Raw genomic sequence first — 15073 nt, forward strand, 5'->3', positions numbered from 1 at the left:
TGGCCTTTCCCAATGAGGTTAGCTTATAGCTACAATCCTTGTTTTGTGAAGGTAAACAAGGGTTGAGAGTTGTCTTGTGTGGGTAAAGAAGGGTATTACTCTCAACCCTCTAGATATGTTGAGGATGTATCTCTCCCTTAGCTCCATGTGTCTCCTTGGACCTTGTTTATTTTGGAGATGAACTTCTACTACGAACTATTCATACATCTAGGCTTCTAGCATAAAAGGCCACGTTGTAAATAAAATTTCATCTTTCTAATATATCGACATTTTTCTCAAAAAACAAAAGGCCCACAATAAATGATGAAAAAAATAGCGAAAGAATAATGAAGCACATCCTACGGCAGTTGCTTCTTGTACAATTTCTATTGTCATCTTGATACCTATGAAGGAGTACAACTGCCATTGCTCATTTTTCACATGATATTTTTCATATGAGAAACATTGGACTTGTTTGCCACTCTTTGCGTTGTGGCTAGACGATGGAACTTGAAAGGCAAGGCAATCTCCTTTCGGAGAACAATAATTCAATGATAGCCCGAGATGTAAGTGGTATCGATGAATAACATCGGAAATTGTAAGAAAGAGACGTAAAGCATGCTGATCGAATTGATTGGGGACTAAGCATGTTGATGCGTTATGTTTTCGGAGTGCGAGATTGATTGAGTCATTGGAGGAGAAATGGCCCAATCGACATCATCTGGAAGCCAACGATGGCGACCCACTAGCATCACGACCACCAGGAGGAGCTTTCCTGCCACACTCCATTTCCCAGAAAAGCTATAGAGGACGTCAGCGCATGTATCAATGGTGGACGATGGGGGCCTTAGACTGCAGCTATAACCCAGGGACAGTCCCACGTTGCCATAAGCACTGTTTTCACAAAGAGGAAGTTGAATCAATCGAGAGAGTAGTGCTAGCCATTATTAATTAAACAAACCAAATCAAGTAAAAAGCTTAGTTGAATATTGCCAAAGATCAACGTCCCAAGTATAGTATAATTATAAGGAGCTAATTTTGCTCTACCTGATGACTTCAAAGAGAATGTTGAAGACGGAGAAGTTCATGGGGTCCTCCCGCATGGAATGGCGCTCAAATATGCAGATGAGGAAGGTGGTGATGAAGAGATAGACAGTGTCCTTGGTTAGTAGCATCCGCACTTGCTTTTTCATGTCCTTCTCCGGATTGCTCAACGACCCATCTGCCCTCCTTAGAGGCTCCTTGCTGCGTTGCCTTGTTATGTAGACTGGATACACAGCAACATACCTGCAACGAACAAACTCCATATAAATGCACGCATTCATCATCAAGTGTGTGCATGATGAAACTGTGTACCCATGCATGCATGATTGATTAAAATGTGTGTGCATGTTGGGGTGCGCGGATGCATGCTGGGCTCTATGTACTATGTACTAAAGATCGTAGCGACTGCCCAAATTTCCATTGTTCTCTCTTCTTCACTTCTATGATGCAAACTGTCTATATTGTCGTCAAACCTCATCATGATTTATTCTTCTTGATTTGAGAGATCAGGAGTTCTATATCTTCCCAATGTTTCTACTATTCATTGTGATGTGTTGGTTATCTGAACTTCATCACAACAACATCACGAGCTTCTGGGAGCGAGAGATCGCATACCTAGCTAGTTGTGATATACTAGTTGTGGGTGGGGATTGGGGACTCCCGGCGTGGAGCCGGCAATCCCCACCCACACCTAGCTAGAAATGCAGTGCCTCCCTCAGAGAAGCTCATGATGTTGAACACTATAGAGCAAAACCAAAGAAAACAACCTCTTTTTCCACATGGGAAGGTGTCGAAATCTTCTTGTGCGTCATTTTGCAAAACAAACAAGAAGAAAGAGGGGGTAATTGAAAGAAGACCGGTGATAATGGGAGGAGAGTTGCTTACATCATTCCGAGCGACAAAACCAGAGTAGATGCTGACAAGGCCGCGATATTGATGACGTTCATGCCAGCATTCCTGGTGGTGACGGATTGGAACAGCCCATCTACCAACTTGTAGCCAGTACCCAGCCCTTGAAATGCCGGGCCGGACCAATCGAACGCATACATGCAGGTCATTTGCGTAGCGTTGAAGATGGCGACGGTGAGGACGAGCCACAGGGATGCGTTTCGGGGGAAGAGGTGGGTGTAGCATCGGCGGGGGCTGTTGAGGAGGTAGCTGTAGATGTCGCGGCGCCTGCCGGCGGAGGCGTGGTAGAGGGCCCAGAGGACGAGGCGGAGGGTGGGGGCGAAGAGGGTGTTGCCGATGAGGATGAGGGTGCTGAAGCACAGGAGGAGCGGGGAGGCGCGCTGCAGGGGCACCAGGTTCTCGTCCAGCAGGATGAAGCCCGCGTTGGAGAAGGACGAGACCGTCGAGAAGAGCGAGAAGAAGCTGCGGTCCATTCGCCGTGCCCTCAGAGTCGCCCTAGCCCCCGCCGCCATGGCCGACGTGTCCACGTAGAAATACACCTCGCAGAACAGGAACCCGACCACCTGCGCCACCACGAAGTACGCCATCACCACCCGGCTCAGCACCGCCAGCGCCTCCCTCTCCACTGCCGGCGCATTAAACCCTAGCTGCTGCTGCTGCTGCTGCCGCCGCCTCCTCGTCGGTATCATCATCCTCGGACCCTCCGAATCAACCTTCTGATATTCCATCACTATTCCGCCATCGATGCCTCTTTCATCCCATCCGAGGCAAATTTTCCTCTTAAACATCGGCATGGAATGCGCTCTCCGCACGCCCATGGACCTCCTGTAACTCCTTCCCCCTCCTATAGCATGATCACCCACATCCATGGAGCTAGGATCATATTCGTTGTCTGATCCATTCACATCCAATATGCCAGAATTGCCATGGTTTCTCGCACTTCTAGGGTTGCCATGCATGTAATCGTTACGGTTTGTAGGGTTACCGTGGTTTCTAACATCGTACTCCGGATTAGCGTTAGGATTGCCATGCAAATCGTTGTAATTAGGGTCTGCTTTCACGTCAACATTATGATTAGTATCACTAATATTGATGAGATAGCCGCTAATCTGGCGATCCTTTGACTGCATGACCTGCATCTCGAGGTCATCGGCAATAATGGCGGCCTCCTCCTGCTGCATCATCCTGCGTATAAAGAGCGGAATCACAGACGTTATCACATGGCTCCCCAGCACCATCAGCACGAGCAGCATCACCTTGTCGAATGTGGAGAACCCGTGCATCTCGATGGTTGAGAGGCCGGTGACGGTGATAGCGGAGACGGCATTGAACAAGGCATCGAGGAAGGGGAGGCGGGGCAGGTGGGAGGGCTTGGGGGAGGTCCAGAGGGAGAGGCAGCCGAGGGCGGAGAAGAAGAAGAAGTAGAGGACATGGAGGCGGTGGAAAGAGGAGGAGGAGTACTGACGGCGGAACCAGGAGCAGACGAGAAGGTGGGGGCAGCACATCAACTTCCTCAAGGATCGCGCAATACGGGCCAGTACTGCAGCGGCCGCCATAGCCAGCTTTCTGTTTAGCTCCTGCAGGCTGCTCGTGTGAGTTTGTTATTTCTCGTTTTTTGCACCTCTTTCCTCTCCGTCCTCTTTTCTTAGCCTTTCCCATTTATATATTCGTATATTCATCTACTCATTTATGGATTACGTGGGCGAAAAGGCTAAAAGCTCAAAGCAAAGGCGCAGCTGCCAGCTTGTCCGTTTCCAAACTGCGACACGAAATGTAGAATTGCTTTTCAAAGCCAACATAAAAACCTTCCACCTTTACAATTTTCTAGGTTTTTCTTTAAATTCTCTAGTTTTTGGTCCATTTATAACTAAAATAGCTTTAGATTTTTTATTATTTTAAAACTCATGTTTATGAATTTACAAGTTTTCTCTCAAATTGAATGACTCACTTCACATGAAGAAATGAAGACTCCCAACCAATATAAAATATTAAAATGTAGTTTTAGTGAGCTCTAATTACGGGAATTCATTCTTATCCTTGAACCTCATCAAGTCCCCTCTTTCACCTAGATTTCTAGGGCGTTGATTGCAGCTTATTTAGCATTCCTTATAAGAACAAACATGCCAACATGTTTTAAATTGCTTCTCTTCTACAAGGGATTAAGCTACCATGTAGACACATTTGTTGAACTAAGAAAAAAAAAACTTATAAGCGTGTTTACTTTCATGCTTAAGTTCACACTAGAGGTTTTGCATCTAAACTTGCATGTATTTTGTGAAGGACAAATGTTCAACTACAACTTTCATGATATTGTAAATGCTAATTTAAATGCAACATGCCTATAATTTTTGCACACTTATATATGGCTATTAAAGGTTTTATATTCAAGTATTTAAAAAAAACTAAGGAGTTATTGGTTGCAAAACTACAAGTCCATTTGGAGCTACATTTCTAGAGTTGCATTTCTACAACCAACAGCTCCCTAGTTTTTTCCCTTTAGTAATTGTTATCTATCCATATCAAACCAAGTGAAGGGAAATGTTTTTAACTTTCGTATTAATGAGATTACAAACTATTTGAAGCCATTTTAGACATCTCTTACTGAAAATTTTACAAACTATTTGAAGTTATATTAGACTTCTCTTACAAAAAAATTTGTACAAAGTCTATAAAAATAGTGCTTCGAGATGCATGGCAAGCTATATTTAGCTTGTCTTACAAAAAAGAGAGATGATAAAGTCTACAACTACATGATGAATCCTAAAACATATCTAATAAGATAAGTTTAATTACTATTAACAAATGAAAAGCCTTTGTTGTCCATTAGAATAACAACCATGTTCCATAAGGAATTTTGTGCCTCTTCTAAATATGTTTACATTCGATTCTCATAAGGAAGTGGGGGATAAAGCTTGAAGAGTATGATGTAGAGGCTTAGACTAATATTTATAAGTTATGCAAGTCCATTATTATCTTGTCTTTATCAAAGCACGCTTACTTCAATGTCATTGAGAACAAGCGTGGTGCTTGGGAGCTATACGAGAAAATGTGTAATCTTTTTTTGCAATTATATTGGCTTTAGAAACTCATGGATCTTCTTATGAAGAAAGGTAATGCTATGTCTTCTCACTGGAATGAGTTTCATTCCATTTCCATCTAGCTTACTTCCCAAACAAGGGATTACCTTTGAGAAAAATGTAGGAGCATTAGGAAAGATTTGAGGTCACATTTTGGCCCTTTAGGAAATTGAGGAGAGAGAGAATGTGCAATGCTATTTACAAAATATATTATTAGAAAAAATCTTTTGAAAAAGATTAATGAAAAATTTGTCTCACAATCTTGGGAAATGTTTACCATTTTCTACATCGATACTTTCATTGTGTATCATTCATTAACAAGCTATGAACCTCGAAGGTGTCACATGCACATGCCACCTTCAATGCATTGCCGTCACTTAGAAACTTCCTGTAAGGAGTCAATGACTCTCTTAAATATTCCCTCTTCATTTTCAAATTTCTGTTTCAAAGGATTATAAATTGCTTTCATTGCATGCCTGGATTATCTCTTGGTAACTTGATTGCAAGTATGGATAACTATAAACATCCATACCACCTTCATATTGATCTGGATTATGAGTATGCGTATGTTTGCAAAATAAATAAGGTGATTGGTTACACACCAAAGTGCATCCTATGACAAGAAGCACTCCTCTATTTTGTTTGTGTTCCTCATTGTTGTTAAGTGTTATAAGATCCGAGATACGCACTCGACTTTCTTATATACTTAAAATATATATGGCGAATATTATGCTGGCATAGAGGGAGAATAGATGAGAGAAAAGAAAGATGTAGAAAGAGAGAGAGAGAGAGAGGTAGAGAAATTGGCAACACACTAGGGACTGGAAGATGGGTTAGTCCCCCCCTTGTGGAGTTATATTATTGACAAGGAGCAAGCTTCTCCATTACACATAAGCTAGTTCTTACTTGCACTACAAGGAAATAAGATAATAGCGACGGCCGTTTGCGATGCAAAAAAGTGGTGTCGCTAAAAGTGTCGCTATTAGCGTCCCTAATTCTATTAGCGACGCTAATAGTGACGCCGGTCTGAGAAAAAAGTTTCGAAAACCCGAGCATGACATTTGCCGAGAAAACATTTGCAAGAAAGTATGAAAGAGAGAGCGCGAGAGCTTAAAGCTTTGAGAGAGAGAGAGAGAGAGAGAGAGAGAGAGAGAGAGAGAGAGAGAGAGAGAGAGAGAGAGAGAGAGCTCATCACCATCGTTACCACCGCCGCTACTATACACGAAGAAGAAAGCATTAGGGCCAAAAACGCTTCAAAAATGGCACTTGTAAGAAAGTGATTAAGTTGCTAATTAGTTGAGGTTTAGGAAGAATAAAACCTCTAAATTTGGTTGTCCAGATGTGATTAATGAGAGAATATTTGGTTCATTGAAGAGGTCGGCCATTAATTGCCCTCATCTTTTAATCCAGGTCAGGGGTCACCTTTTCGGCCGTTTATTGTCTTGGAACTCGAGAGATTTTGTATTTTCGAGATTTTCGTACGAACTTCGCATTTGTTTGCTCCCGCGTTTTCTTTCTATACACTATTCTCTTTTACCATTCCTTTTGCTGCACTTGCTTTCTATCACTGTGAGATTCTTGCTCAGTTCATTTGCTAGAATGTCTAGCAATACTACTTCAAATAACACAGGCGCAAGCACACGTAAATACAAGCTATCTATTCAGCTAGATCCAACTTACACATCTTGGAGAAGTATACATCATCGAGTATTGATAGATGAGATTGAAGCCAACAGGTTGCGAACACAAGGAATGAAGCATATAGATTTGTGGGTGGATGGAAATATCTATCCCAGGGATCCTTCTACAGGTAAACCACCTCCTTTTTTGAATGTCCATGACTATATAAGATATGCTGGAGAAGGTTATAATGGAATGCTTGGCTACTGTATGAGGTTATACTCTGCATCTTACACATATATAGCCCAAGTGCACGAAATAAAAAAAGCACTAGAAACTACACAAACAAAAATTTGAGAGTTGACAAGTCAGATTGATATTTTGAAAAATGTTAACAATTCATTGCAGAATAAGCTAATACGCTTGAGAGAAACTCCAGTAGGATTTAGAGAGAGGAAGAGACCGTTAAAAAATATAACCAGCTTGTGTGAGAGAGCAAAGAAAAGGAGGCTAAATCTTACAAAGAAATATGTCTCTAACATATTAGGCATAAATATCCGAGAGAATGAGGAAAGAATCAAACTTTTGAAGGAAACCATGAATAAGAAAGACATTTTGAGGATTCTTAAGTCACCAGAAAATGTGGATTTGAGAGGTCCAACTCTGAGAGAGTTAGTGAAGGATTTAAAAGGCACAGTGAAAGCAAATGAAATCGTAGAGACATGCGATACTGTGGGTATAAGTCGAAAAGGTTACCGTGCTATCTCTGGATTATGGTTTAAAAATCTTAAACGCAATAGGGTAACTATATTTGGATTGCCCCGAGCCCTTGCAGTTTCCACTGCAAGAATTTCCATGAATCGCAAGATTCCACATGTTTTTGGAGATTACTTTCACATCGAAAGGTCTATGTCCTATGAAACACAAAAAAAACAGGCAATTTTTGATTACAATGAGTTTAACAATATATGGGTTGATCTAAAAAAGGTGCAAATTGCAATGGTTCACATGTATAAAATCACAGTAGAAGAAAGTTATGGTGTTCTAAAGTTTGCCTTGAAGTTGGATGAAGCACAGATTCAAAAGGGACAGAAGATGGAAAGAATTAGCATTTGCCTCATGAACATGGCATTGGACCATGGCAATGGCGAGGGCAAAGCTCCATTGCATAAGATCCAATCCGAGATGGAGATTTGGCGGATTGGTGCAGCCCAGGTACCAATTGAAAATCATCAAACGTTGAAATGGTTGTTCAACCATACAGGTATTCCAAATATCATTAAGTCTCAAAGTGAAGGCGAAATGTTGGTAGTTGATGGGGTTGGTAAATTTAATGTGGAATGGCATATGAGTGCTGATTTGAAAACTATCAAATGTATGCTTGGAATATGTAATGGTGCAAATGCAAAATATCCTTGCATTTATTGCATGGAAAGTATTGGATCCAAAGATTGGAGTAGTTTGCGACCAGTAAGAAGAGCCCCAAATAGAGACTCTATAGATTTGAGTAAATTTAAAAACATAGAAGACATCTGGGATCCCATTCTTTCCATCTCTCTTAAGAATGTTCATATTTGTGCTTTGCATGCAGAGATTAGAATAATCGATAAGCTTCTCAGGTTGCATCTCGACTACGCATGTTCCATTAAGCCATTATCTTTAGCAGATGAGTGTATTGATAAATGCGAGGCATTGCTATCGAAAATGGGATTTCATGGGGGCCAAGTTCACTTGAGAAAGGATCCAATACTTTCAGGAAAAACAAGAGATATCTTGGCCGATGTCTCTATGGGAGGCTCAAAAGCTAGACGATTCTTAGGAAATCATTCAGGAAAGCAGGTGAATGCGGCTTGGGAGTGTTGGAGAGAGCTATGTGAGATCACAAAAAATGTTGCAAGCACGCCGAGGCTTGCGTTTCTTAGAATGGAGGTCTGGATACACCTTGATGTTTTTCTGAAACTCCTCAGGCAACATAGGACAACATATACATATGCGGAAGAGTTCAAAAGATCAATCACAAAGCTTGTTCAGGCGATAAAAGAGGCATGGGGAGAAAAAGATATCACTTTTTATCTGGTAAAGTAATAATTATTTAATATTGGCTTATTTTGACAGGTTTTTCAATTGGTATAAAATTTGTGTTACTTTGTATTGCAGCATATTCTTCATATTCATGGACCTTTCTTTGTGGAGGAGCATGGCCCCTTAGCAACTTATAGCAACCAAGGCATGGAAAAATCCCACTATCAAGCACGCACAAGTTATTTTCGAAGCACAAGGCATGGGGGAGGAGTTACAAAAAGCAATGCTTTGGAGGAGCTATTCAACTGGTTTTTTCGACGACAACTTCAAAGAATGCAAATAAAAGACGGCAATGACACATGAGCAATCACACTTTTATATATAAGAAAGAATATATACAAAGCTAGTTTTCCAAAACTCTCACATTCTCTTCCTCCTCAGGAATCTTTCCTCTATAACGTAGAAATTTTTTTCTCTTGTAGCCAGCTATAGATTTTACATCAGTTCTGTCTGCAGCTAAGGCGTAGGATGAAAACGCCAAAAAGTATCCTGCTCTAGAAGCAGAGTAACCTGGACCGTAGCCAAAAATCCTAATTGCTGCAGTCTTTTCCAAAAACATTATTTTGTGGGCATTATATTGTAATCCTGAGAAACCTAGAAGCCTTGTAAGAGCTTTAATACAAAGTATCGGCCATGCTGCGTCCTCTGAGAAACTACTATGAAGTACAAAAAAGGATTCAGGGTCAATCCTAGCCAAGTAGTGGCCGAGTGCAATGTCTTTGGTGGTGTTACTAGCAGCTCTCGATCCTTTGCCACGCCCCAAGAAGTTATCTGTATCGGCAATCTCCAACTGCAAATAAAAGCCATACTGAATGAGCATGAAATGTAAACCTACCAATGTGTAAAAGCAAATTCAAAATTATCTTACCACTTGATTTTCATCGTACTCCAATTTAAACGGATTCCATAAATTAATTGATGATGCTGTCTCATTGGTGTTAGTCAATTCTTTAACATATTCAGACTCCTCTCTTCCAAAATTGGAAATGCCGAGCTCGCTTTGAATGCGATCGAAGTCCTCATCAGTAATACTCAACTCCTTTTCAGCTTCTTTGGCCTTTTCAAAACAAAGAGAGAATGCCTCACCAGCATCAATAAACTTATCATCTAGAGTTTCTTTATCAAGTTTCAGAATCTCTTCCTTTGATTCATTTTCTGTGTCAATTATCCCATTAGCAGCATTAGATGCCTCTGCAATAATTGCAAGACAATAATCTTCCCTGAGATTAAAAAGTTTTTGAATATCTGATAGTAAAATGTACTCCTTGTCCTTGAAAGGTATACATGGCAGGGAAGGAACAATATGGTGAGAACTCTCATCAGGTTGAGGGTTTGTATCTCCTTGGCTCTCCTAAATGATAGTCTCAGCTTTGAAGTGAGCAACATCCAAATTCTCAGCAATGGAAGCCTCAAAATCTGTATCTACAACCTCCTCTGTTTCCCTTTCATCTGCCAGATCATCCAACATGCAAAAGCTGGCACTCTTTGCTCCTTCCAACTGTTGCTCCTCAGCTTTCATAGGGTATTTGACAAGGATGAATATAATAAAAGCAACAGATTTTCTCATCATCTTGCAGTTTTTGGAATGAGTGCAGCAAAATATGTCTGTTGAATGAAACCTCTCCATAGAGTGGGCCCTGGACTTCCTAGTAAATACTGCCTTTTCATTTCCTATTGACCCAATGGGAATATGGACATATTCAATTGTGCCAACTTCAACAGAAGGACCTGCAAGAGTTTCAAACTCCAAAAAGTCCTCCACAATATATTTTTCACAAGATTTCAGAACTTTGTCAAGTTCCCAATCAGGATTAAAAATATTTTTCACAACTCCATAGAATGAGAGATCCATTCCATTCTGAAGCATAAAATCAAGTAGCCTCTTTGATGGAGTGATATCAATGAGCTCTGATACTCCTTGACCTCTCACTACTGGCGTTCGCTTCCCTGGAGATGTACTTGGCTTTCTCACACTGGTGGCAGAGGATGGAGAGGAAAAAGAATGCACAGGCTAATCAGCTGTTGATGCACTTGAGCCTTTTGAAAGCCTTCTTCTTTTACCAGTTCCTGAAGAAACCTTGGATTGTATGGGTTCAGACATGTTTCCAACTTCTGACGATACGGCGCGATAAGAGAGAAACGATTCAGACGGAAAGGCCCCCTCGCGCCGTATCGGTGATCCCAGTAAGAAGCGCAAGAGCCACAACAAAGGTGGTCACACGAGCTTCAGGAACGCTGAAAAAAGACTAGATCTACAGAACCTCCAAAACGAAGCGAAGAGAGGAAAGCGAAGAAAACCAACAGTCACCCTCGCGCCGTATCAGCAATAGAAACAAAGGTCAGAAACCGAAAAAAGCCGTACAGATAAAAAACACACCCTTATGTAGGCGCGGATTATGCCACCTGGCAGTATCCGTTAGTCTCATACACGTGGCAGTAGCCGTTGGGCAACACGTGGCCGAAAACCACGTGGCAAACAAGTGGACCGGTCATTACTTGACACGTAGCATACGGACCATAAATGCAGATACGTGGCACAATCAGTATCGGACATGTGTCTGACACGTGTCATGATTTACCTGGGTATATAAGTGGTCATTTGTCCGACGTGTACACTTTTCAATTCTCGAGCTCTTCGCTAGCAAAAAGAGGTGTGCCGATACGGAGCGAGGGCGTCCAAATGGTGAGCTTGTTTTCTCCTAATTGCGCCGTATCGTCTTCTCATCTCCGATACGGAGCGAGGGCGTCCAAACGGTGTGGTCGTTTTCTCCTAATTGCGCCGTATCATCTTCTCATCTCCAATACGGAGCGAGGGCATGCAAACGTTGTGGTTGTTTTCTCCTAATCGCGCCGTATCGGCTTCTCATCTCCAATACGGAGCGAGGGCGTCCAAACGGTGTGGTCGTTTTCTCCTTATCGCGCCGTATCGGCTTCTCATCTCCAATACGGAACGAGGGCGTCCAAACCGTGTGCTCGTTTTCTCTCTATCGCGCCGTATCGGCTTCTGATCTCCAATACGGAGCGAGGGCGTTGTTCCATTCTGCTCGCTTTGTTCATATCGCGCCGTATCGGAATTGCTCATTTGGTCACTTTCCTCGCCAGTTTGTCTTTCAGTTATTGTCCTTCTGGTTGTTATTTTACCTTTTCTAGATGGCAAGGACAAAGCAAACTGCAAGAAGAGTGTATATAGATGGGAAGGACAGTGGGGGTAGAAGAAAGTTAAAATTTGATGAATCTAAGGGGGTAGAAGAAGCTGGTCCATCACAGGCTCCAGAGCATTTTACAACAGAAATCCCTCCTACACCAGGTGTTGTCCTTACATCTTCCATAAATGTTTCTTCACCTGAAGTTGAGGAAGCAAAGGATGAGGCTAACCCTGTGAAAGATTCATTCCCTACAATGGTACCTGAGCCCACATTTGCTGAAGCCACTGAACACCCCAAGCCACAAAAGAGAAAGAGGAAGTCTAGGTTCTTCTATATGCAAAGATGTTTCAGTGAGATCAGGAAAGCCCAGAGAGCTACACAGCATGTCATTCCAAAAGCTGCTTTTATAAGGGTGGTTAAAGAGATTTCTGATAGATTGTCTCAAGTGGCAACTGTCTCTGGTCTAAATAAGAAGTGGCAACTCTCAGCCATTCTTGCCCTGCAAGAGGCCGCAGAAGATTTTGTTATTGATTTCATGAACGACGCTTACATTGCTGCCGCCCATGCTCATAGGATCACCCTTATGAATAAAGATTTCAGCATCATTAGCAGAGTGAGGTATAGGTTTGACAAAGTCCTGAGGCCCTTGCCTTCCAATGATCAAAAAGACTTTGAAATCCTTAACGTTCCCCCAAAATTATCCAGGAAAGAGAAAAAGCTAAATGTTGAAGATGTTAGGGACCTTTACCCTACAAGGGGTGCCACCCAGCAGGAGGCTTTCTTGAGTGAAAAAAATCAGGAGGTGTTTGAAACTGAAGACGATGTTTACAAGAGGAAAGCCGCATCACTTGCTCCCGTCAACAGCGAGAGGATGGGCAAAGTGTATGGGCAGATTCTTGTGAATGTTGCTGGGGAATCTGAGGAGGAATATCTTAGTATATCTCCCGAGGACAAGCCCATGTTGGAAAAAAGGGATCTCCAACTATCTGACTCCGTGGTATTTTGTTGCATAAGGTAAGGTTTTTTGTTGCATAAGTTAAGTCTTTTCAATTATATTTTGGATGAAATTGGTATTGAATAGCTTTTGCTATTATCTGCAGGGCATTGGTGTCCTCTCTCACTCTCGATATCCGAAGAACCATATACATTGTTGATCCACTTCTCTCTGTGGGACTTTTTGCAAAATCTGGTTCTAATATTTCACCATTTTTTCGTAGCTTCGATAGTGTGAGAAATTACCACATCTTTTTCCCTTATGTAGAAAGGTATTTTTCTTTTACTGTAGAGGAGAATTTATGTTCATTTGCTTTCACCCTTCTACTCACCTCTTTTATGAATTTGCAGAGGGCATTGGAGTCTCATCTACATTAATTGTCTTTCAAGGGAAATTATCTTTATGAATTCTCTCAGCGGTGTTCACGGTCAAGCACGAATGTATGTTGGAAGAAAATTACTTACTTTGATTTCTTTTATAAATAATATTTTGAACTTACAAAGCTTCCTTTTGCAGTGCTGGTAGACTCGTTTCTACATTTTTGGATACAACATACGAGGATCTTGCTGATCCTCAAAGGCCGTATACTTTTCTTCTACAAGAAGTTCCATTGCAAAGCGATGCGCATTCTTGTGGATGGAGAGTTATCTCAAACATTTGCAGAATAGTGGATTCAAAGCTGTTACAAATAGAAGGAGTGAATGTAAGTTTATTTCATTTGATGTTTGTGTAACCCTTATCATGATGTCTTTTCACTAACTTATAACATTTATTCTTACAGTGTAGAGACTATCCTGAATCATATGTTTGGTGGATAAGGGAGAGATGCATCGAGCTGATTCTAGACAGAGCAATCACACCGTATGATCCTGACTCCCCTCTTCCTCCCAAAACTTCAATGGCAAAGGGCACAAGCAAGGGAAAGGTCAAGGGAAAGGGTAAGGACAATGGCAATGGTAAAGACAAGGGCAAGGGAAAAGGCAATGGGACCACTGCTGCAGAGTCTAAGAAAAAAGGAATGCCAGTGCTCTCTCCTCTTAAATTTGATCCATCCCCTCTTAAGCCCCAAGAAAGGAGACTACCTGTAAAGGTCAAATTTTTTCAACAATCAAAGAAAGGCCCTGTGAGGAAAAATATCTTTGAAGAAATCGATAAAGAATGAAAATAGCAAACATAAGCATACACGAGCCATTTTATTTTGGCTTTGTACATTTTTATGCAATTTTTGTACCTCATTGTGTAATGAAAATTTTCACTTGTAAATCGAATGTAATGTACATTTTATACACGAGCCTTATTATTTTGGCCTTGTACATTTTTATGCAATTTTTGTACCTCATTGTGTAATGAAAATTTTCACTTGCAAATCGGATGCAATGTACATTTTATTTATACACATTCGAAAGGCAACTTGCTTCACGATAGCTTATGAAGTTCCCATTAAAAAATATCTTAAGGACAGTCTGTTAAGATAAATTCCTGCCAAGTTTTCATTCTTAAGGCCCCAAACTCACAATTGTGGGAGACAAACAACTCGTACAAAAGAAAGAGCGCTCGGCTCTTTTACCAATTGTTACACCATTCACTTTGAACTTATATCTAGGGGATGTATTGTCTAGCAATTCCAAGGTATCCCTCACATCTTTCAGACTCCAATTGGAAGTAACACTCACCTTCTTTACTTCTTCATGCGGAAAAACGTGCACCACAAGTTTATATATTGTGTTCTCTGTATCAGAATCCAAGGGAACCCAAATACCCAATCTTCGTTTGTATCGCCTGTAATCAAAGGCCAAAGCAAGATTTTGGCGAGGGATACTGTAAGCCAAAGCCAAGGATTGAGGGCATGCACTGCACCTCAAGATATCACCTTTATGATCGCACTCTCTAGATTTCCAATGCGTCCCTATAGTGTTGTCCAAATCCTCTTCCGAAAAGTTTCTACTTAACCAGGATACCTTCGTTCTTTGTAAATTTGCTGTTTTGAAGCAAGCCACGAAGATATGGAGGGGTACAAACCATGATAAACGTATTCTTCTTGAGATCCTTCCAGCTGTCATGGACTTTTTAATATCCTGAGATATTTTGAATTTGAAACTCTGCACTGTTACCTTGTCAGGAATCTCCCAATTTAGAGATGAAAGACTTGGCAATGGCAAATCTTCGATATTCCCGTACCTATCCGCTTTAGAGGGAACCACATACTGTGCATAATATATAAA

The 15073-nt window shown here is 41.4% G+C and overlaps 1 protein-coding gene across 1 annotated transcript; it reads right to left on the reverse strand.

Moving 5' to 3' along the window:
• Nucleotides 1-382: 382 nt before the first annotated feature.
• LOC148014181 (putative cation transporter HKT1;4) lies at nucleotides 383-3514 on the reverse strand. Its single transcript, XM_087666695.1, has 3 exons — nucleotides 1909-3514; nucleotides 1027-1266; nucleotides 383-873 (listed from the first exon to the last, which is right to left on the reverse strand). The coding sequence occupies exons 1-3, from the start codon at nucleotides 3486-3488 to the stop codon at nucleotides 621-623; spliced, it is 2073 nt and encodes a 690-aa protein (XP_087522821.1). The 5' UTR covers nucleotides 3489-3514; the 3' UTR covers nucleotides 383-620.
• Nucleotides 3515-15073: the final 11559 nt, after the last annotated feature.

This window comes from Lygodium microphyllum, chromosome 25 (assembly GCF_053477565.2).
Source record: "Lygodium microphyllum isolate KBCC chromosome 25, Lygodium_microphyllum_v1.1.10, whole genome shotgun sequence".
NCBI classification, from domain to species: Eukaryota; Viridiplantae; Streptophyta; class Polypodiopsida; order Schizaeales; family Lygodiaceae; genus Lygodium; species Lygodium microphyllum.

What these genes read in the sequence shown, in the direction of transcription:
- LOC148014181 (XM_087666695.1), bottom strand. Translation starts at nt 3,488, where the DNA reads ATGGCGGCCGCTGCAGTACTGGCCCGTATTGCGCGATCCTTGAGGAAG. An exon ending in GTTTTGTCGCTCGGAATGAT is followed by an intron (nt 1,267 to 1,908) that starts GTAAGCAACTCT and finishes TGTTCGTTGCAG; the next exon opens with GTATGTTGCTGTGTATCCAG. An exon ending in ATTCTCTTTGAAGTCATCAG is followed by an intron (nt 874 to 1,026) that starts GTAGAGCAAAAT and finishes TTGTGAAAACAG; the next exon opens with TGCTTATGGCAACGTGGGAC.